This window comes from Pseudophryne corroboree, chromosome 7 (assembly GCF_028390025.1).
Source record: "Pseudophryne corroboree isolate aPseCor3 chromosome 7, aPseCor3.hap2, whole genome shotgun sequence".
Lineage (NCBI taxonomy): Eukaryota > Metazoa > Chordata > Amphibia > Anura > Myobatrachidae > Pseudophryne > Pseudophryne corroboree.
The window spans coordinates 181,587,545-181,610,128 of record NC_086450.1 but is presented as its reverse complement, the minus strand read 5'-3'; the positions used below and the strand labels follow the sequence as shown (position 1 = coordinate 181,610,128).

Below are 22,584 nucleotides of genomic sequence, written 5' to 3'. Positions count from 1 at the left end.
CTCCCTGACTAGGGCCCTTCTCCCCTGATCGCTCAGTTTAGACTGCTGGCCAGCTCTAGGAAGAGTCCTGGTGGTTCCGAACTTCTTCCATTTATGGATGATGAAGGCCACTGTGCTCATTGGGACCTTCAAAGCAGCAGATATTTTTCTGTACCCTTCCCCAGATTTGTGCCTCGAGACAACCCTGTTTCGGAGGTCTACAGAAGACAATTTGTGCTCAGACATGCACTGTCGAGTGTGGGATCTTATATAGACAGGTATAGACAGGTGTGTGCCTTTCCAAATCATGCCCAATCAACTGAATTTACGACAGGTTGACTCCAGTTAAGCTGTAGGAACATCTCAAGGATGATGAGCTCAATTTTGAGCTTTGTGGCAAAGGCTGTGATTACTTATGTACGTGTGATTTCTTAATATTTTATTTTAATAAATTTGCACAAATCTCAAAAAAACTTTTCTCACGTTGTCATTATGGGGTATTATAGCCATTGGAGCACAGGGAAAACATACAGACTACACATAGACAGGACCTGTGTTAGAATCTATCCTACGGCTCCAGTGCTACAAGTCTATGGGGTCTATTTACTAAGCCTTGGATGGAGATAAAGTGAAGGGAGATAAAGTACCAGACAATTGGCTCCTAACTGCCATTTTTCAAACCCAGCCTGTGACATGGCAGTTAGGAAATGATTGTCTGGTACTTTATCTTTATCCACTTTATCTCCATCCAAGGCTTAGTAAATAGACCCCAATAATGTTAAACAATGGGACAAAGGACATATCTTTAATTATAAACTACCATGACTCTATCAGCCTCAGTAACACATTTTCATATCAAAAGCTTACTTTAATGACTTAAAATATAGTAAGACTTCTCACCATAGATATGCGAGAACACCAACCGGCCTGTAACAAAGGACAAAAATATATTAGATAAAATATAGGATAGGTAAGAGTAGGCTCATTTCCCTCAGTGGCCACACATCTTATTAACGTCTTCCATTTCATTCTCTCACCCCCCAGTTACCATATATCGGTGACAGCAGAAACTGGCATCTGGTTCACGATTTCAGGAGCCACAAATTCTGGGGTTCCATATTTGCAGTATTGTGGTTCCCCGGAAGTGAGCTCCTGGGCATTCCCGAAGTCGCATATCCGTATCTGATCGCTGATCGTATCCGCCATGAGAACATTCTCTGGCTGCAAACAGATAGATGACTGTTAATAGTTATGGAAATAAGGCTTCAGTAGATAATTTATCAGAATACTATGCGCTGTATATTAAACTTCTATTACAATTTATATTTTCATAATACGCCATGTTGCAATATTTTAATTTTGATGCAGAAATGAGATACTGTACCTATATCTATGTATTTTTGTCCTTATTTAAAGCTCTGCTTAAAATGGAGGTCATTTAAGTGATGTGCAGATGTGCACTGCAAAATGCATCGGTTTTACACTTGCGTGCCTTGCTGGTACGTCCATGGTCCACCAGATGCAAAGGAAGGGGGTCGATGACTACATGGATTCCTAGAAAGCCACAACCAGAGAGCATACAGTATGGTTTCCCACTGGTCCACATCATCACACACATCAGGTTGTGATCAAATAGAATACAGACCAATGGTAACAAATTAGACTTTGAATAATAACATTCAATGGAAATCAATGCACAGCACTATGCTAAGCTTTGCAGAGCAGAGCAAAAACTTGATTATTGAACATAGGCAAAGGAGTGAAGAGGACAGGGCTACACAGCCATTTGTACTCTGCAGAAAAACATCCTACTTGGCAGAGATTAGGTTTCGTCTCGTATTTTTAATGGGACACATTTAACACCTTCCAAATGGTCCCTGGAGTGGAATCACATTTTGCCCAATGTGAAAAATAGCTCTCCCCACTCATGATTGATTATTTATATATACATATACATTATAATATATATATATATATATATATATATAAACAGCAATAGGACTGTGGCACTCCAAGACTTGAAAAGATGGTTTCACTGGTTCACATCAGAAAACATGCCTATAGCAGCCAACGTTTCGGTGCCGCAAGCACCGTTGTCAAGGCAGGCATAACAAAATAAGAAAAAAGTGATATACACAAACGGACAGAAACATCTTACCTAAATAGGAAGGGGTCATCTTGCCGCGGGAGAGCCGGGTCCGGCGGGCGCCTCCGTCTGCAGCTGCTGGCGGAGCGTCACTTCCGGTGACGTCAGCCGGCTTCCGTCCCGGTTACCAGGCAACCTCAATGCAGCAACGCTGTCAGGTTGCCGTGGTGCCGGCGCTTTGCCGCTGAGTGATCTCCCCAGCCCTCCACGGGGCAAGCTGTATAAGGGGATACCAACATCACATTAAAAATGAAAAGAAAATAACACTTGACAATTATTGAATACCCACGGAGTGTACCTTATTGTATTGCCCACTATAACTAGCAGGGCTAAAATGGGGTAATTCTAAACACAGGTAAAGACCTTCTGTGCTACTGTATATCGCGGGTGTGAGAGAGCAAACTACTGGCAATCGTGGCCTAGTATATGATTTATGGAAACGATGAGGAGCGAGTATACAGAGAAAAAGAAAGAAATGTTAGAGGAACGAAGACATAAGTGGAAAGGGAAAATAGAGGGAGCTGATGAAAAAAACAGAACTGGAGAATTCGAATAGTGGGAGAGAGAAAAAAATAATAATAGGAGAAGAAAAGAAGAATCAGTGAAAAGTGAAATGAGGAAAGCGAGAAAAAAAAGAGGAGAAAGAGCAAGAAGAAAAGAGATATAAAGGGAGTGCCGAGACGATGAGAGAAAAAGCTGGAAAGTGAAAGCACAAGAAAGATAGAACACAAGAGCAAGAGAAACATAACAAAAAACAAAAAAGAAGAGGAAGAGGGAAAAAAAATTTGACAAAGGAAAGAGGGAAAGAAAAAAGGCAAAAGAAAAAGAAAAAAGGAAAAAGAAAAAAAGAAGGGAAGAAAAAGAGCAAAAAGAAGAAGCACCAAAACATGATAAATGCTAAAACCGTGTAAATACGGCATCTGAATATAACAAAATACGCTATGAGTCCATCCCTGTGTTAATGTCCTTAATATATATGTAAACCACAGGTAGAGATAGAGACAATAGCGAGTGTCCTGTAGATGACTGAGGGGGATACAGACACGTGACCTGTACCTGGTAGGGTTTTTTTTTGGTCAGTGTTCAGCGTTCTCCGAACACGGTCCAGTTGAAGCGTTCATTCATGCCACACGGAAAGACTATATTGAGGGTGTGAATCCACCTGCTTTCGCATTTAAGTAATTTTCCATCACGGTCTCCACCTCTTAACGCTACTGGAATGTGATCAATGAGGATGTGTTTGAATTGAGCTAAGGTGTGGCCCGCCTGTAAAAAGTGTCGTGCCACAGGTTGTTCTGCCACTTTAGTTTTAAGAGCTTTGTTAATGGAAGAGCGGTGCAATGCCATGCGTTCGCGAACAGTGCGAGTGGTTTTCCCCACATAACATAAATTACATGGGCATATGATGATGTATATGACGTGCGTTGACAAGCAGGATAAGGCATATTTTATGGAAAAGACACGTGGCAAATGTGGGTGTTTGAATGCACTAACCGTGATCATATGCAAACACGTGGTGCAACGAGGACACTTGTAACACCCAGCCGGTCTAGTGAGGAAATGGGATTCCCCTTGTGTTTTCTTGAATCCTGTAATGTCAGTGTGTACGACCATGTCTCGTATGTTTCTACCCCTGGTGTAACAAGCCATGGGGCGTTTTTGTTTAAAGCACTGAAGATCTTTATCCGATGCCACTATCGGCCACAGCGCACGGCTGGCTCGTTGCACCACTTGGCTTGACGTAGTGAAGGCCATTTTCCACGGGATAGTATCTTCTCTATTACGTTCCTTCGGCTGAAGTAATTGGTCTTGACCAATGGACAGCACCTCCTGTTTCTGTTGTTTCAACAAGTTGAGATTGTAGCCCCGTGCCACAAACTTATCTATGATGTTATCAATGCCTGTAGCTGCGGTGGCAGGATTATCCGCAATTCTTGCTACCCTCATCATTTGGGATTTAGGTAACCCACGTTTGAGAGATTTGGGGTGGTGGCTTGATGCCAACAGGAGTGTGATTCTGTCCGTGGGTTTAGAGTACACTTCCGTGTGTAATTTACCCAGGTCAATTGAGACCAAGACATCCAAGTAGTGAATTGAGGTGTAACTGTACTGGTGAGTGACTTTAATGGTAGAGTTCCGGCTATTAATCCCCTCAATCATATTAATTAGCAACTCCTCACTGCCTGTCCAGAGGATGAACAGGTCATCAATGTAACGCATATAGCATCTGATGTGCTGTGCATAATCTACGTTAGTAAAGAACATTTCTGTTTCTTCCTGGAGCATGAAAATGTTCGCGTAGCTGGGTGCCACGTTACTACCCATGGCGCAACCGGACAACTGGCGATAGAACTGGCCATTATAGATAAAATAGTTCCTGGACAATGTAAGTTCTAGTAGCTTCATAAATACCTCAATGTCCAAATCGATGATGGATTGGGACTCATAGAACCGTCTTACTGCCGCCAACCCTTTCGAATGAGGGATGGAGGTGTACAGGCTGTTAATGTCCAGTGTACACAGGATGCTGCCTTGTGGGATCTCTTTAATGCTTGCTAATCGTTTTAGGAAACACGTTGTATCCTTGATTAATGTTGCTTGATTAATTACATGCGGTTGGAGAATGCAGTCAAGATATAAAGAGATTGGGCTGTACAATGAATCTCTAGCCAAGATTATGGGTCGACCCGGTGGATGGGTTGCATTCTTATGAATTTTGGGGACACTGTACAGGATAGGGCTTACTGGGAAAGGTTGTTGAAGAGCTTTAAAGGTTTTCTTATCCAGTAATCCTTGTGATGCCGCTTCCTGTAGGATCACCTGTAATTCTGATTGATACTGTGTTGTGGGGTCCCCCGGTAGTTTTTGGTACACCTCCTCATCGGCAAGTTGCCGTTCAATTTCAGCCATGTAGTCTTCTAAATTCTGTATAACTATGGCGCCCCCCTTATCTTTTTTTTCTCGCTTTCCTCATTTCACTTTTCACTGATTCTTCTTTTCTTCTCCTATTATTATTTTTTACTCTCTCCCACTACTCGAATTCTCCAGTTCTGTTTTTTTCATCAGCTCCCTCTATTTTCCCTTTCCACTTATGTCTTCGTTCCTCTAACATTTCTTTCTTTTTCTCTGTATACTCGCTCCCCATCGTTTCCATAAATCATATACTGGGCCACGATTGTCAGTAGTTTGCTCTCTCACACCCGCGATATAGCACAGAAGGTCTTTACCTGTGTTTAGAATTACCCCATTTTAGCCCTGCTAGTTATAGTGGGCAATACAATAAGGTACACTCCGTGGGTATTCAATAATTGTCAAGTGTTATTTTCTTTTCACTTTAATGTGATGTTGGTATCCCCTTATACAGCTTGCCCCGTGGAGGGCTGGGGAGATCACTCAGCGGCAAAGCGCCGGCACCATGGCAACCTGACAGCGTTGCTGCATTGAGGTTGCCTGGTAACCGGGACGGAAGCCGGCTGATGTCACCGGAAGTGACGCTCCGCCAGCAGCTGCAGACGGAGGCGCCCGCCGGACCCGGCTCTCCCGCGGCAAGATGACCCCTTCCTATTTAGGTAAGATGTTTCTGTCTGTTTGTGTATATCACTTTTTTCTTATTTTGTTATGCCTGCCTTGACAACGGTGCTTGCGGCACCGAAACGTTGGCTGCTATAGGCATGTTTTCTGATGTGAACCAGTAAAACCATCTTTTCAAGTCTTGGAGTGCCACAGTCCTATTGCTGTTTATTGTTCATACTCTACTGAAGGCACCCACCAGATGCAGTTTCGCTACGAGTGACGGTTCTACTAGGACTTAAATATATATATATATATATATTATATATAAATAAAAGTCTGACGACGATTGAATAAATAAGACCTGAGAGTGCCGCTTCCTTTTATTACTATATCACTATTATATTCTCCCTATGCTAGCGTGGGCAGGCCCGGCGCTACCTGCTCAGCAAAGGAATGCAGTGCAGGTAGGTGCCAGGCTGGGAGAGGCGCTGTCCCTGCTCTGCATCCCTGTGCTGCGCCTGGGCCCCTGCTGCTGCTGCTGGCTGCTGTGCCTGTCACACCATTTGACAGACAGCGGCGCCGGCAGCTTGACACCTCCCCTTACCTCCCTGCAGTGTCCTCCGTATCCTGGCCGGAAAGGGGGTGGGGCTACACGGCACCGAGGGGCGGAGTTACACGGGACCAGGCTGCAGAGCCTGAGGAGGACAGAAACTGCAGCCAGCCAGATGGTATGTGGGGGAAAGTGTTTGTGTGTGTGTGTCTGTGTGTATCTGTGTGTGTGTGTGTGTATGTGTATCTATCTGTGTGTATGTATATCTGTCTATGTGTATGGGTGGGGGGGGCATAATTTGTATAAATGGCACTTCTGAGGGCATTACAGTGGTTGAAGTGGGCCGGTATGCAACGGTATGGCATACTGGCACTTCGCCACTGACCCGGAAGTTTTTTTGTTTTTTTTCAACTAATAGCAGTATGCAGTGCAGACCATAGGTGTGTGCACCCCCCAGTCACACGCTTGCCGCCGATTAATGTCCCCACCCCATGCTGCCGATTAATGTGCCCCCCCCCCCTCGAGGTGCCCGTTCAGGTCTCGTTCGTGTGCCGTGCAGTGTGGAGATGGAGGAGCGGGACACTGTGTCGTGGCTCCTGTGTGAGGCTGCTGCCACCGTCCACAGGGGAGCGACGGCGGATGGGAGCTATGGGGAGCAGTGTCCACGGAGGGAATGATGGCGGCCAGGACCTACGGGGAGCAGGTGACATTCTTGTTTAACTTAGCGAGCACCATTCACTACCATACTGCCCCCCCTGCTTAGCACCACTGCTGCCATACTGCCCCCCCTGCTTCTCACCACTACTCCCATACTGCCCCCCCTACTCCGCACCACTGCTCCCAAACTGCCCCCCCTGCTCCGCACCACTGCTCCCATACTGCCCCCCCTGCTCCACACCACTGCTCCCATACTGCCCCCCTGCTCCGCACCACTGCTCCCATACTGCCCCCCCGCTCCGCACCACTGCTCCCATACTGCCAACCCCTGCTCCGCACCACTGCTCCCATACTGCCCTCCCTGCTCCGCACCACTGCTCCCATCCTGCCCCCCCTGCTCCGCACCAATGCTCCCATACTGCCCCAAACTACTGCTCCCATCCTGTGCTATAATGTGAATTTCGGCTCATTCAGTGTGCTATAATGTGAATTTCGGCTCATTCTGTGTGCTATAATGTGAATTTCGGCTCATTCCTTGTGCTATAATGTGAATTTCGGCTCATTCTGTGTGCTATTATGTGAATTTCAGCTCATACCGTGTGGCATAATGTGAATTTCGGCTCATACCGTGTGGTATAATATGAATTTCGGCTCATTCTGTGTGCTATAATGTGTGCTATAATGTGAATTTTGGCTCATTCTGGGTGCTATAATGTGCATTTCGGTTCATTCTGTGTGGTATAATGTGAATTTCGGCTCATTCTGTGTGCCGTAATGTGAATTTCGGCTCATACCTTGTGCTGTAATGTGAATTTCGGCTCATACAGATTGCTATAATGTGAATTTCGGCTCATACCGTGTGCTATAATGTGAATTTCGGCTCATACCGTGTGCTATAATGTGAATTTCGGCTCATTCCGTGTGCTATAATGTGAATTTTGGCTCATTCCGTGTGCTATAATGTGATTTCGGCTCATACTGTGTGGTATAATGTGAATTTCGGCTCATACTGTGTGCTATAATGTGAAAGGGGCACAGTACTAGATAGTATAAGGGGTCTTACTATTGTGGTACATAATGTGTATAAGGGGTATGTGGTGTGGTATATTACACTTATGGACACAACCCCTTTTGAGTGGCCATGCCCCCTTTTCCGTAGCGCGCAGAATTGCAACTTTCATTTTTCCATACTCCCACTTCAAAATTTCCACTTCGACCACTGGGGCATTATATGTAACCGGCGCTACTACAGGGGCGATTATGTATATAACCAGCGCTACTACAGGGGCTATTATGTATATAAGTGGTACTGCTACAGGGGCTATTATGTGTATACAGTACGGATGATGTAATGGTTAGCATTACTTCCTCACAGCACTGAGGTCATGGGTTCGATTCCCACCATGGCCCTAACTGTGCAGAGTTTGTATATTCACCCGTACTTGCGTGGGTTTCCTCCGGGTACTCCGGTTTCCTCCCACAATCCCAAAATATATACTGGTAGGTTAATTGGCTCCCAACAAAATTAACCTTTGTGTGAATGTGTCTGTGTGTACATGTGATAGGGAATATAGATTGTAAGCCCCACTGGGGCAGGGACTGATGCAAATATTCTCTGTAAAGCACTGTGGAATATGTGTGTGCTATATAAATAACTGGTAATAATAATAATAATAATAATAATATAAGCAGCGCTACTACAGGGGCTATTATGTGTATAAGCGGCGCTACTACAGGGGCTATTGTGTGTGTAAGCGGCACTGCTACAGGGGGTATTATGTGTATAAGCGGCACTGCTACAGGGGGTATTATGTGTATTAGCGGCACTACTACAGGGTCTATGCTGTGTATAAGCAGCGCTACTACAGGGAGTATTATGTGTATAACCGGCGCCACTACTGGGGACATTGGGGGTCATTCCGACCCGATCGCAGCGTGCTTTCGTTCGCACAGCTACGGCCGGGTCACTACTGCACACGCGCGGGGGCCGTAATGCGCACACGCGTTGTTGTCCGTCGCCAGGTAACGACGAAGGGAAAGAAGAAAGCGATCGCATCGGCGATCGCTTGAAGATTGACTGGCGGGGGGCGTTCCTGGTCGGCAACACAGCGTCCGGAGCCGTTTTCAGGGAGTGGTAAGAAAATCGCAGGCGTGTTTGAAGAAACGCAGGTGTGTCCAGGGCGGGTGTTTGACGTCAGAGCCAGGACCGAACAGGCTGAAAACGTCGCAGCTGGTAAGTAAGTCTAGACCTACTTACAAACTGCACAAATTTATTCCCCATAGCAGGGCTGCACAAGCAAACGCAGTCTTGCTATGGGGAAAACCCACCCCCATAGGCGGAGTATGCAAAAAGCAGCTTTGTGCGATCAACTCGGAATGAGGGCCATTATGTGTATAAACAGCACTACTATGCGCAGGGTAATGTGAATAAGATTGTGCTTCTATGTGGCATAATTTGAAATGGGGGTACTATTGTGTGGCCATGCCCCTTCTTTGTAAAACCACATCCCTTTTTGCCGCACACTGTCCCTTTGTAAAATATGGGAGGGCGCAAATTTATAGTTTGCAGGGGGGCGCCGAACACCCTAGCACCGGCCCCGCGCGTGGGTTTCCACCGGGTAATCTCTGGTTTCCTCCCACAATCCAAAAAATAAGAATTTACTTACCGATAATTCTATTTCTCGGAGTCCGTAGTGGATGCTGGGGTTCCTGAAAGGACCATGGGGAATAGCGGCTCCGCAGGAGACAGGGCACAAAAAAGTAAAGCTTTACTAGGTCAGGTGGTGTGCACTGGCTCCTCCCCCTATGACCCTCCTCCAGACTCCAGTTAGGTACTGTGCCCGGACGAGCATACACAATAAGGGAGGCATTTTGAATCCCGGGTAAGACTCATACCAGCCACACCAATCACACCGTACAACTTGTGATCTAAACCCAGTTAACAGTATGACAACAGAAAGGGCCTCTTAAAGATGGCTCCTTAACAATAACCCGAATTAGTTAACAATAACTATGTACAAGTATTGCAGATAATCCGCACTTGGGATGGGCGCCCAGCATCCACTACGGACTCCGAGAAATAGAATTATCGGTAAGTAAATTCTTATTTTCTCTATCGTCCTAAGTGGATGCTGGGGTTCCTGAAAGGACCATGGGGATTATACCAAAGCTCCCAAACGGGCGGGAGAGTGCGGATGACTCTGCAGCACCGAATGAGAGAACTCCAGGTCCTCCTTTGCCAGGGTATCAAATTTGTAAAATTTTACAAACGTGTTCTCCCCCGACCACGTAGCTGCTCGGCAGAGTTGTAATGCCGAGACCCCTCGGGCAGCCGCCCAAGATGAGCCCACCTTCCTTGTGGAGTGGGCTTTTACAGTTTTAGGCTGTGGCAGGCCTGCCACAGAATGTGCAAGTTGAATTGTGTTACAAATCCAACGAGCAATCGACTGCTTAGAAGCAGGTGCGCCCAACTTGTTGGGTGCATACAATATAAACAGCGAGTCAGATTTTCTGACTCCAGCCGTCCTTGCAATGTATATTTTTAAGGCTCTGACAACGTCCAACAACTTGGAGTCCTCCAAGTCGCTAGTGGCCGCAGGCACCACAATAGGTTGGTTCAGATGAAATGCTGATACCACTTTAGGGAGAAAATGCGGACGAGTCCGCAGTTCTGCCCTATCCGAATGGAAGATTAGATAAGGACTTTTATAAGATAAAGCCGCCAATTCAGATACTCTCCTGGCAGAGGCCAGGGCTAGTAACATAGTCACTTTCAATGTGAGATATTTCAAATCCACCTTTTTCAATGGTTCAAACCAATGGGATTTGAGGAAATCTAAAACTACATTTAGATCCCACGGTGCCACCGGAGGCACCACAGGAGGCTGTATATGCAGTACTCCCTTGACAAAAGTCTGGACCTCAGGGACAGAGGCCAATTCTTTTTGGAAGAATATTGACAGGGCCGAAATTTGAACCTTAATGGATCCCAATTTGAGACCCATAGATAATCCTGATTGCAGGAAATGTAGGAAACGACCCAGTTGGAATTCCTCCGTCGGAACCCTCCGATCCTCGCACCACGCTACATATTTTCGCCAAATGCGGTGATAATGTTTCACGGTGACTTCCTTCCGTGCCTTAATCAAGGTAGGAATGACTTCTTCTGGAATGCCTTTCCCTTTTAGGATCTGGCGTTCAACCGCCATGCCGTCAAACGCAGCCGCGGTAAGTCTTGAAAAAGACAGGGACCCTGCTGTAGCAGGTCCCTTCTCAGAGGTAGAGGCCACGGTTCGTCCGTGAGCATCTCTTGAAGTTCCGGATACCAAGTCCTTCTCGGCCAATCCGGAACCACTAGTATTGTTCTTACTCTTCTTTGCCGTATGATCTTCAATACCTTTGGTATGAGCGGCAGAGGAGGAAACACATACACTGACTGGTACACCCAAGGAGTTACCAGTGCGTCCACAGCTATTGCCTGTGGATCTCTTGACCTGGCGCAATATTTGTCCAGTTTCTTGTTGAGGCGAGACGCCATCATGTCTACAATTGGTCTTTCCCAACGGTCTATTAACATGTTGAAGACTTCTGGATGTAGACCCCACTCTCCCGGATGAAGATCGTGTCTGCTGAGGAAGTCTGCTTCCCAGTTGTCCACGCCCGGGATGAACACTGCTGACAGTGCTATCACGTGATTCTCCGCCCAGCGAAGAATCTTGGCAGCTTCTGCCATTGCACTCCTGCTTCTTGTGCCGCCCTGCCTGTTTACATGGGCGACCGCCGTGATGTTGTCCGACTGAATCAACACCGGCTTTCCTTGCAGGAGAAGTTCCGCCTGGCTTAGAGCATTGTAGATTGCTCTTAGTTCCAGAATGTTTATGTGAAGAGACTTTTCCAGACTCGTCCATACTCCCTGGAAGTTTCTTCCTTGTGTGACTGCTCCCCAGCCTCTCAGGCTGGCGTCCGTGGTCACCAGGATCCAATCCTGAATGCCGAATCTGCGGCCTTCTAATAGGTGAGCCTTCTGCAACCACCACAGAAGTGACACCCTTGTCTTTGGTGACAGGGTTATTCGCAGGTGCATCTGCAGATGCGACCCTGACCATTTGTCCAACAGATCCCTTTGGAATATTCTTGCATGGAATCTGCCGAATGGAATTGCTTCGTAAGAAGCCACCATTTTTCCCAGGACTCTTGTGCATTGATGTACTGACACTTTTCCTGGTTTTAGGAGGTTCCTGACCAGATCGGATAACTCCTTGGCTTTTTCCTCTGGAAGGAAAACCTTTTTCTGAACCGTGTCCAGAATCATTCCTAGGAACAGCAGACGAGTTGTCGGGATTAAATGGGATTTTGGAATATTCAGAATCCACCCGTGTTGTCTTAGCACCTCTTGAGATAGTGCTAAAGCTGTCTCCAGCTGTTCTCTGGACCTTGCCCTTATTAGGAGATCGTCCAAGTATGGGATAACTAATACGCCTTTTCTTCGAAGAAGAATCATCATCTCGGCCATTACCTTGGTAAAGACCCGAGGCGCCGTGGACAATCCGAACGGCAGCGTCTGAAACTGATAGTGACAGTTTTGAACAATGAACCTGAGGTACCCCTGGTGTGCGGGGTAAATCGGAACGTGTAGATACGCATCCTTGATGTCCAAGGATACCATAAAGTCCCCTTCTTCCAGGTTCGCTATCACTGCTCTGAGTGACTCCATCTTGAACTTGAACTTTTTTATGTAGAGGTTCAAGGACTTCAGATTTAGAATAGGCCTTACCGAGCCATCCGGCTTCGGTACCACAAATAGAGTGGAATAATACCCCTTTCCTTGTTGTAATAGGGGTACTTTGACTATCACCTGCTGAGCGTACAGCTTGTGAATGGCTTCCAACACCCTCTCCCTTTCGGAAGAGACGGTTGGTAAGGCAGACTTCAGGAAACGATGAGGAGGATCCGTCTCTAATTCCAACCTGTACCCCTGAGATATTATCTGCAGGATCCAGGGGTCTACCTGCGAGTGAGCCCACTGCGCGCTGTAATTTTTGAGACGGCCCCCCACTGTCCCCGAGTCCGCTTGAGAGGCCCCAGCGTCATGCTGAGGTTTTTGCAGGAGCCGGGGAGGGCTTCTGTTCCTGGGAAGGAGCTGCCTGTTGGTGTCTCTTCCCTCTTCCTCTGCCTCGTGGCAGGTACGACAAGCCCTTTGCTCTCTTATTTTTGTAGGAGCGAAAAGGCTGCGGTTGAAAGGTCGGTGCCTTTCTCTGTTGGGGAGTGACTTGAGGTAAAAAAGTGGATTTCCCGGCAGTAGCCGTGGCCACCAAGTCTGATAGACCAACTCCAAATAACTCCTCCCCTTTATACGGCAAAACCTCCATGTGACGTTTTGAATCCGCATCGCCTGTCCACTGTCGTGTCCATAAGGCTCTTCTGGCTGAAATGGACATAGCACTCACCCGAGATGCCAGTGTGCAAATATCCCTCTGTGCATCACGCATATAGATAAATGCATCCTTTATTTGTTCTAACGACAGTAAAACATTGTCCCTATCTAGGGTATCAATATTTTCAATCAGGGATTCTGACCAAACTACTCCAGCACTGCACATCCAGGCAGTTGCTATAGCTGGTCGTAGTATAACACCTGCATGTGTGTATATATTCTTTTGAATAACTTCCATCTTTCTATCTGATGGATCCTTAAGTGCGGCCGTCTCAGGAGAGGGTAACGCCACTTGTTTGGATAAGCGTGTGAGCGCCTTGTCCACCTTAGGGGGTGTTTCCCAGCGCGCCCTAACCTCTGGCGGGAAAGGGTATAATGCCAATAACTTTTTTGAAATTATCAACTTTTTATCAGGAGCAACCCACGCTTCATCACACACGTCATTTAATTCTTCTGATTCAGGAAAAACTGTTTGTAGTTTTTTCACACCATACATAATACCCTGTTTTACGGTATCTGTAGTATCAGCTAAATGTAACGTCTCCTTCATTGCCAAAATCATATAACGTGTGGCCCTACTGGAAAATACGTTTGAATTTCTACCGTCGTCACTGGAATCAGTGCCCGTGTCTGGGTCTGTGTCGACCGACTGAGGCAAAGGGCGTTTTACAGCCCCTGACGGTGTTTGAGGCGCCTGGACAGGCATTAATTGATTGTCCGGCCGCCTCATGTCCTCAACTGACTGTTTAAGGGAAGATAAACCATCACGTAATTCCACAAATAAAGGCATCCATTCTGGTGTCGACCCCCTGGGGGGTGACATCTGCATATTTGGCAATTGCTCCGCCTCCACACCAATATCGTCCTCATACATGTCGACACCACGTACCGACACACACCGCAAACTCACAGGGAATGCTCTAATGAAGACAGGACCCACTAGCCCTTTTGGGGAGACAGAGGGAGAGTCTGCCAGCACACACCACAAAGCGCTATATATACAAGGGATATCCTTATATTAAGTGCTCCCTTATAGCTGCTTTAATATATATATATATAGCCATTAATGTGCCCCCCCTCTCTGTTTTACCCTGTTTCTGTAGTGCAGTGCAGGGGAGAGACCTGGGAGCCGTTCTGACCAGCGGAGCTGTGACAGAAAATGGCGCCGTGTGCTGAGGAGATAGGCCCCGCCCCTTTTTCGGCGGGTTCTTCTCCCGCTATTTTTCCAGTCAGGCAGGGGTTAAATATCTCCATATAGCCCCTATGGGCTATATGTGAGGTATTTTTAGCCTTGTATAAGGTTTATATTTGCCTCTCAGAGCGCCCCCCCCCAGCGCTCTGCACCCTCAGTGACTGCCCAGTGAAGTGTGCTGAGAGGAAAATGGCGCACAGCTGCAGTGCTGTGCGCTACCTTATGAAGACTGAGGAGTCTTCAGCCGCCGGTTTCCGGACCTCTTCACGCTTCAGCATCTGCAAGGGGGTCGGCGGCGCGGCTCCGGGACCGGACTCCACGGCTGGGCCTGTGTTCGATCCCTCTGGAGCTAATGGTGTCCAGTAGCCAAGCAGCAAATCCACTCTGCATGCAGGTGAGTTTACTACTTTCCCCCTAAGTCCCACGTTGCAGTGATCCTGTTGCCAGCAGGACTCACTGTAAAGAAAAAAACCTAAACTAAACTTTCTCTAAGCAGCTCTTTAGGAGAGCCACCTAGATTGCACCCTTCTCGTTCGGGCACAAAATCTAACTGGAGTCTGGAGGAGGGTCATAGGGGGAGGAGCCAGTGCACACCACCTGACCTAGTAAAGCTTTACTTTTTTGTGCCCTGTCTCCTGCGGAGCCGCTATTCCCCATGGTCCTTTCAGGAACCCCAGCATCCACTTAGGACGATAGAGAAATATACTAGTAGGCTAAGGGGTATATGCAATTCCGGGCGAATTGCGGCAATTTTTCGCCCGTTTTAAATTCAACACAATTCGACCGTCGAATTCCGGCCGGCGGGTGCCGGAATTCGACATATTCAATAAAAAACGGATTCGACAGTCCCGCTGTCGAAAAACGGACCAATTGACGGATTTTGAATCGACTTTTCAGATGGTACAAAAAACGGTAAAAAACCCGGAAAAAAATTGCGTGGGGTCCCCCCTCCTAAGCATAACCAGCCTCGGGCTCTTTGAGCCGGTCCTGGTTGCCAAAATACGGGGGAAAAAATGACAGGGGATCCCCCGTATTTTAACAACCAGCACCGGGCTCTGCGCCTGGTCCTGGTGCAAAAAATACGGGGGACAAAAAGAGTAGGGGTCCCCCATATTATTTGTACCAGCACCGGGCTCCACTAGCTGGACAGATAATGCCACAGCCGGGGGACACTTTTATACCGCTCCCTGCGGCCGTGGCATTAAATAGCCAACTAGTCACCCCTGGCCGGGGTACCCTGGAGGAGTGGGGACCCCTTCAATCAAGGGGTCCCCCCCCAGCCACCCAAGGGCCAGGGGTGAAGCCTGGGGCTGTCCCCCCCATCCAAGGGCTGCGGATGGGGGGCTAATAGCCATGTGTAAAAATGAAAGAATATTGTTTTTTGCAGAAGAACTACAAGTCCCAGAAAGCCTCCCCCGCAAGCTGGTACTTGGAGAACCGGAAGTACCAGCATGCGGGGGGAAACGGGTCCGCTGGTACCTGTAGTTCTTCTGCAAAAAAAATACCCCCAAAAAATACCCAAATAAAAACAGGACACGCACACCGTGAAAATACAACTTTATTTCACACATGCCGACACATACATACTTACCTATGTTGACACGCCGACTGCCACGTCTCCTCCAATGTCGACGAATCCGGGGTACCTGAAAATAAACTTAATACTCACCTAAATCCAGTGTCCTGTGATATTTGTAATCCACGTACTTGGCAAAACAAAAAAACGCATTTACCCGATCCACACGGACTGAAAGGGGTCCCATGTTTACACATGGGACCCCTTTCCCCGAATGCAGAGACCCCCCCGTGACTGCTGTCACAGAAGGTCCCTTCAGCCAATCAGGGAGCGCCACTTCGTGGCACTCTCCTGATTGGCTGTATGCGCATCAGAGCTGTCAGACGCGCATCGCACAGCCCCCTCCATTATCTTCAATGGTGGGAACTTTGCGGTCAGCGGTGAGGTCACCCGCGGTCAGCTGCTGACCGCGGGTAACCCCACCGCTGACCGCAAAGTTCCCACCATTGAAACTAATGGAGGTGCTGTGCGATGCGCTGTCTGCCAGCTCAGACGCGCATAGGGAATCAGGAGAGTGTCAGGACATGGCGCTCCCTGATTGCCTGAAGGGACCCTCTGTGACAGGAGTCACAGGGGGTGTCAGCATTTGGGGAAAGGGGTCCCATGTGTAAACACGGGACCCCTTTCAGTCCGTGTGGATCGGGTAAATGCGTTTTTTTATTTTGCCAAGTACGTGGATTACAAATATCACTGGACACTGGATTTAGGTGAGTATAATTTTATTTTCAGGTACACCCCGTGGATTCTACTTGGACAAGTGGACCGAACGTCGTGTCAACATAGGTAAGTATGTGTGTGTGTGTCGACATGTATGTAATAAAGTTGTACTTTCAAGGTGTGCGTGTCCTGTTTTTATTTGGGTATTTTTTTTGCAGTAGAACTACAGGTACCAGCGGGCCCGTTTCCCCCCGCATGCTGGTACTTGTGGTTCTCCAAGTACCAGCTTGCGGGGGAGGCTTGCTGGGACTTGTAGTTCTTCTGCAAAAAAAACAATATTCTTTCATTTTACTCAAGGCTATCAGCCCCCCATCCGCAGCCCTTGGATGGGAGGGACAGCCTCAGGGCTTCACCCCTGGACCTTGGGTGGCTGGGGGGGGACCCCTTGATTGAAGGGGTCCCCACTCCTCCAGGGTACCCCGGCCAGGGGTGACTAGGTGGGTATTTAATGCTACGGCCGCAGGGAGCGGTATAAAAGTGTCCCCCGGCTGTGGCATTATCTGTCCAGCTAGTGGAGCCCGGTGCTGGTACAAAAAATACGGGGGACCCCTACTCTTTTTGTCCCCCGTATTTTTTGCACCAGGACCAGGCGCAGAGCCCGGTGTTGGTTGTTAAAATACGGGGAATCCTCTGTCATTTCCCCCCCCGTATTTTGGCAACCAGGACCGGCTCAAAGAGCCCGAGGCTGGTTATGCTTAGGAGGGGGGACCCCACGCAATTATTTTTCGGGTTTTTAACCCATTCCATAAAAAAAAAAAATAATAATAATATTTTTTAAAATATATAAATAATACTTGTGCCTCCTAAATAGACAAACCAAGTACCTAATCCCTTCTAATATAAATAGATATGCTATTAGCAATAAAAAAACACACAAAAAAACATGTTTTTAAAAATTTTTATTACATTCCGCCAGCAAAGTGAGGCGGATTGAAAATGACGAATTTACTGTCAAAAAGCACTGTTGTCGAATTTACATTCTTCAATTGAATATACTTTTGTCGAAAAGCCGCATTTGTACCATTGCAGAAATGTCGAATTTGTCAAATGTCGAATTTCAAAAAGTCAAATTTCAAAAGTCAGTTTTTTTGACGAAAAGTACTGTATTGCATTGTCGAATTTTTTTTTTGGGCGAAAAAGTCCAGTTTTTCGACATTTTCGGGAATTCGACCGCAATTGCATATACCCCTAAGGGGTATATGCAATTAGCGGTGAATCGCGGCAAATTATCGCCGTTTTTTAATTCGACACAATTCGACAGGTGAATTCCGGCAGGTGGCTTCCGGAATTCACCATATTTAATGAAAAACGGATTCGACAGTCCCGCGGGCGAAAAAACGGCCGATTTGCCGGATTTTGCCGCGATTTAAAAAAACGGGGAAAAACGGGAAAAACCCGGGAAAAAATGGCGTGGGGTCCCCCCTCCAAAGCATAACCAGCCTCGGGCTCTTCGAGCTGGTCCTGGTTCTAAAAATGCGGGGGGGAAATTGACAGGGGATCCCCCGTATTTTTAAAACCAGCACCGGGCTCTGCGCCTGGTGCTGGTGCAAAAAATATGGGGGACAAAAAGAGTAGGGGTTCCCCGGATTTTTTACACCAGCATCGGGCTCCACTAGCTGGACAGATAATGCCACAGCCGGGGGTCACTTTTATACAGTGCCTTGCGGCCGTGGCATTAAATATCCAACTAGTCACCCCTGGCCGGGGTACCCTGGGGGAGTGGGGGCCCCTTCAATCAAGGGGTCCCCGTCCCCCAGCCACCCAAGGGCCAGGGGTGAAGCCCGAGGCTGTCCCCCACATCCAAGGGCTGCGGATGGGAGGCTGATAGCCTTGAGTAAAATGACAGAATATTGTTTTTTCCAATAGTACTACAAGTCCCAGCAAGCCTCCCCCGCAAGCTGGTACTTGGAGAACCACAAGTACCAGCATGCGGGAGAAAAACGGGCCCGCTGGTACCTGTAGTACTACTGGAAAAAAAAATACCCAAATAAAAACAGGAGACACACACCGTGACAAGTACAACTTTATTACACACTGCCGACACACATACATACTTACCTATGTTGACACGCCGACTGCCACAGTCTCCGACGATCCGAGGGTACCTGTGAAAAAAATTATACTCACCTGCCAGTGTCCAGAGATAAATCCACGTCCAGAGATAATCCTCGTACTTGGCAAAAAAAAAACACGAACACCCGTACCACCGGACTGAAAGGGGTCCCATGTTGACACATGAGACCCCTTTCCCCGAATGCCGGGACATCACGTGACTCCTGTCACTGAGGTCCCTTCAGCCAATCAGGAGGCGCTACTTCCGTGGCGCTCACCTGATTGGCTGTGCGCGTGTGACCTCAGACAGCGCATCGCAAAGCCTCTCCATTACTTTCAATGGTGGGAACTTTACGGGTAGCGGTGGGGTTACCCGCGGTCAGCCGCTGACCGCGGGTGACCTCACCGCTGACGCAAAGTTCCCACCATTGAATATAATGGAGAGGCTTTGCGATGCGCTGTCTGAGGTCACACGCGCACAGCCAACCAGGTGAGCGCCACGGAAGTAGCGCCTCCTGATTGGCTGAAGGGACCTCAGTGACAGGAGTCACGTGATGTCCCGGCATTCGGGGAAAGGGGTCTCATGTGTCAACATGGGACCCCTTTCAGTCCGGTGGTCGGGTGTTCGTGGTTTTTTTTTTGCCAAGTACGAGGATTTTATCTCTGGACGTGGATTTATCTCTGGACACTGGCAGGTGAGTATAATTTTTTTCACAGGTACCCTCGGATCGTCGGAGACTGTGGCAGTCGGCGTGTCAACATAGGTAAGTATGTATGTGTGTCGGCAGTGTGTAATAAAGTTGTACTTGTCACGATGTGTGTCTCCTGTTTTTATTTGGGTATTTTTTTTCCAGTAGTACTACAGGTACCAGCGGGCCCGTTTTTCTCCCGCATGCTGGTACTTGTGGTTCTCCAAGTACCAGCTTGCGGGGGAGGCTTGCTGGGACTTGTAGTACTACTGGAAAAAACAATATTCTTTCAATTTTGACAAGGCTATCAGCCCCCCATCTGCAGCCCTTGGATGGGGGGGACAGCCTCGGGCTTCACTCCCTGGCCCTTGGGTGGCTGGGGGGGGGGACCCCTTGATTGAAGGGGTTTCCACTCCCCCAGGGTACCCCGGCCAGGGGTGACTTGTTGGATATTTAATGCCACGGCCGCAAGGCACTGTATAAAAGTGACCCCCGGCTGTGGCATTATCTGTCCAGCTAGTGGAGCCCGATGCTGGTGTATAAAATACGGGGGACCCCTACTCTTTTTGTCCCCCGTATTTTTTGCACCAGCACCAGGCACAGAGCCCGGTGCTGGTTTTAAAAATACGGGGGATCCCCTGTCAATTCCCCCCCCCCCCCCCGCATTTTTAGAACCAGGACCAGCTCGAAGAGCCCGAGGCTGGTCATGCTTTGGAGGGGGGACCCCACGCCATTTTTTTTTCTGAATTTTACCATTCCATCTAAAAATAATAATAAAAAAAAAAATATTATTTTTAAAAATATATAAATAATACTTGTGCCTCCAAAAAAGACAAACCAAGTACCTAATCCCTTCTAATATAAATAGATATGCTATTATCAATAAAAAAACACAAAAAAAAAAACATGTTTTAAATTTTTTTTATTAGTTTCACCCACCAAAGTGTGGCGGATTGAAAAAGTCGAATTTACTGTCTAAAAGCACTGTTGTCGAATTTCTAAACTTCAATTGAATATACTTTGGTCGAATTGCAGCACTTGTATCATTGCAGAAAAGTCGAATTTGACAAAAGTCGAATTTCAAAAAGTCGAATTTTGAAAGTCCGTTTTTTGGACGGAAATTGCATTGACGATTTTTTTTTTGGGGCGAAAAAGTCCCAAAATTCTACAATTTCGGGAATTCGACCGCAATTGCATATACCCCTAAGTGTCTCCAAACAAAATTAACCCTAGTGTGTAAGTGCATGTGTATACATGTGGTAGGGAATATAGATTTTAAGCTCCACTGGGGCAGGGACTGATGTGAATGGCCAAATATTCTCTATAAAGCGCTGCGGAATATGTGTGTGCTATATAATAATTGGTAATAATAATAATATATAGATAGATATACACACGTTATATAGAACACAGACATAAACACACACATGGAACACATACACATACTGTACATATACACTAATAGACCACATACACACATAGAATGCATACATACATACATACATACATACATAAACATACTTACAAACAAACAAACACATACATTGATGGACGGCTGCGCAGCATGGGCACTTTTATCATTAGGCCCCGCCCCAAGGCATAATGGTTCGATTTGGTGGGGAGGGCCAATATGATGCGAAGGGAATCAGGTCATATTGGCTCCGCCCCTTCCCCACAGACCCACAAATTGCGACGTACAGCCATGAGGGGCCAGGGCTTCGATTGTGAGCCTTCGGATACCCCCCCCCCCCCTACACCCCCTCCATCCGATGTGCTTCACTGGATTTATGCCTAGGCCAGTGGTTCCCAAACTTTTTTGAAGAGCGGCGCCCTATAGTATCAGACTTTTTTTCACGGCACCCCTACGGCCCAAAATTTCCTATTAAGAAAGTCAGGAAAATTTATTAAATTAAGTAAACTGTGTTTAGATATCTTACTTTGGTTCAGTTATGTGGTGAGGGACAGGATTCACTTCTGTTTGTCCACATATTTTATGATTGGAAGCTACAAGCACTGGTTTTGTCTATTACATTGACCGTAAATAATTTTAATTGGTCCTTGACCACCAACCCAGGGCACCTCTGCAAGTACCCCAAGGCACCCCAGGGTGCCTAGGCACACAGTTTGGGAACCACTGGCCTAGGCTAAACCGATTCATATTTAAAGGAGTAAAAATAAAGGTTTGCAGAGAGGTCCCTTAAAATGGAGAGTAGGTGTGCACCTAAATGCTTTGTGAGCACATGAGGTCTGTAAATAAATCAATTCTACAGAAGGCTTTAGGCTTATATACAGTATTTTACAGAAAATGCATTGGTAAAAGCAAGCCTAGCCTTAAATGTAAATATTAATTGGGTATATTTCCCTTTAAAACCTTTAGCCATTGTAATTCCTCCATATATAACAACCCAGGGAGGGAACCAATAGTATATTCCAAGGCACCCTCCTATTTAAAGTACACCACAGATAAATATGGACGTTGTCTTTTTAACTGTAATAATTGTAATGCCTGCCTTTTTTATTATTCATTTATTTATTTTTAAATACTGTACACTAATTAACCCATTTTCACTATACCAATTTTTTTGTTTGAGACTGCAGCAAGCACAATTGCAGGTTAAGGAGGTCGCTTATGGAAAAGCAACATAGCTTACTTTGCATTGTGTATGTGTTCATGAACTTTATTACAATGAGCCCGAATTACAATGAGTACCACCGCTCTCCCGCCACTTGCTGAGCCTGATCCAGAATCATGTCTGTAACTGCGCTGACTGCATATGATTCGCCCCTTGCACACGCACAGGACGGAGACTGAGAGAGAGGTGGGAGTGATGATCCGTCTATACAAGAAGCCTGCTATCGTTTCTAAAGTGGCGACCATGCAATCGCACAGGGCTATTCCATTAGATGTGATGCCTGTTTCCAGTGGATCTTTTGCAACCAGAAAGGGGTTGGTGGATGGGGTTGGGTTCGTTATGCTGGTGGTTGGGATGTCGGCAGCCAGAATACCGATCGCGGCATTACGATAATCAGAAACCCAACTGGCCCCCAACCTTCCCTTCTAGCAGCCTAAACCTAACCCT

The 22,584-nt window shown here is 47.1% G+C and overlaps 1 protein-coding gene across 1 annotated transcript in view; it reads right to left on the bottom strand.

The window, feature by feature from the left end:
* Nucleotides 1-22,584, bottom strand: part of SPEG (striated muscle enriched protein kinase) — a 519,092-nt gene that overhangs the window by 113,999 nt on the left and 382,509 nt on the right. The window contains exons 25-26 of the mRNA XM_063933852.1: nt 1,028-1,200; nt 880-906 (exon numbers count right to left, since the gene is read on the bottom strand). Of these exons, the coding sequence (XP_063789922.1) occupies nt 880-906; nt 1,028-1,200 (200 nt within the window). The remainder of the gene's footprint in view (nt 1-879; nt 907-1,027; nt 1,201-22,584) is intronic.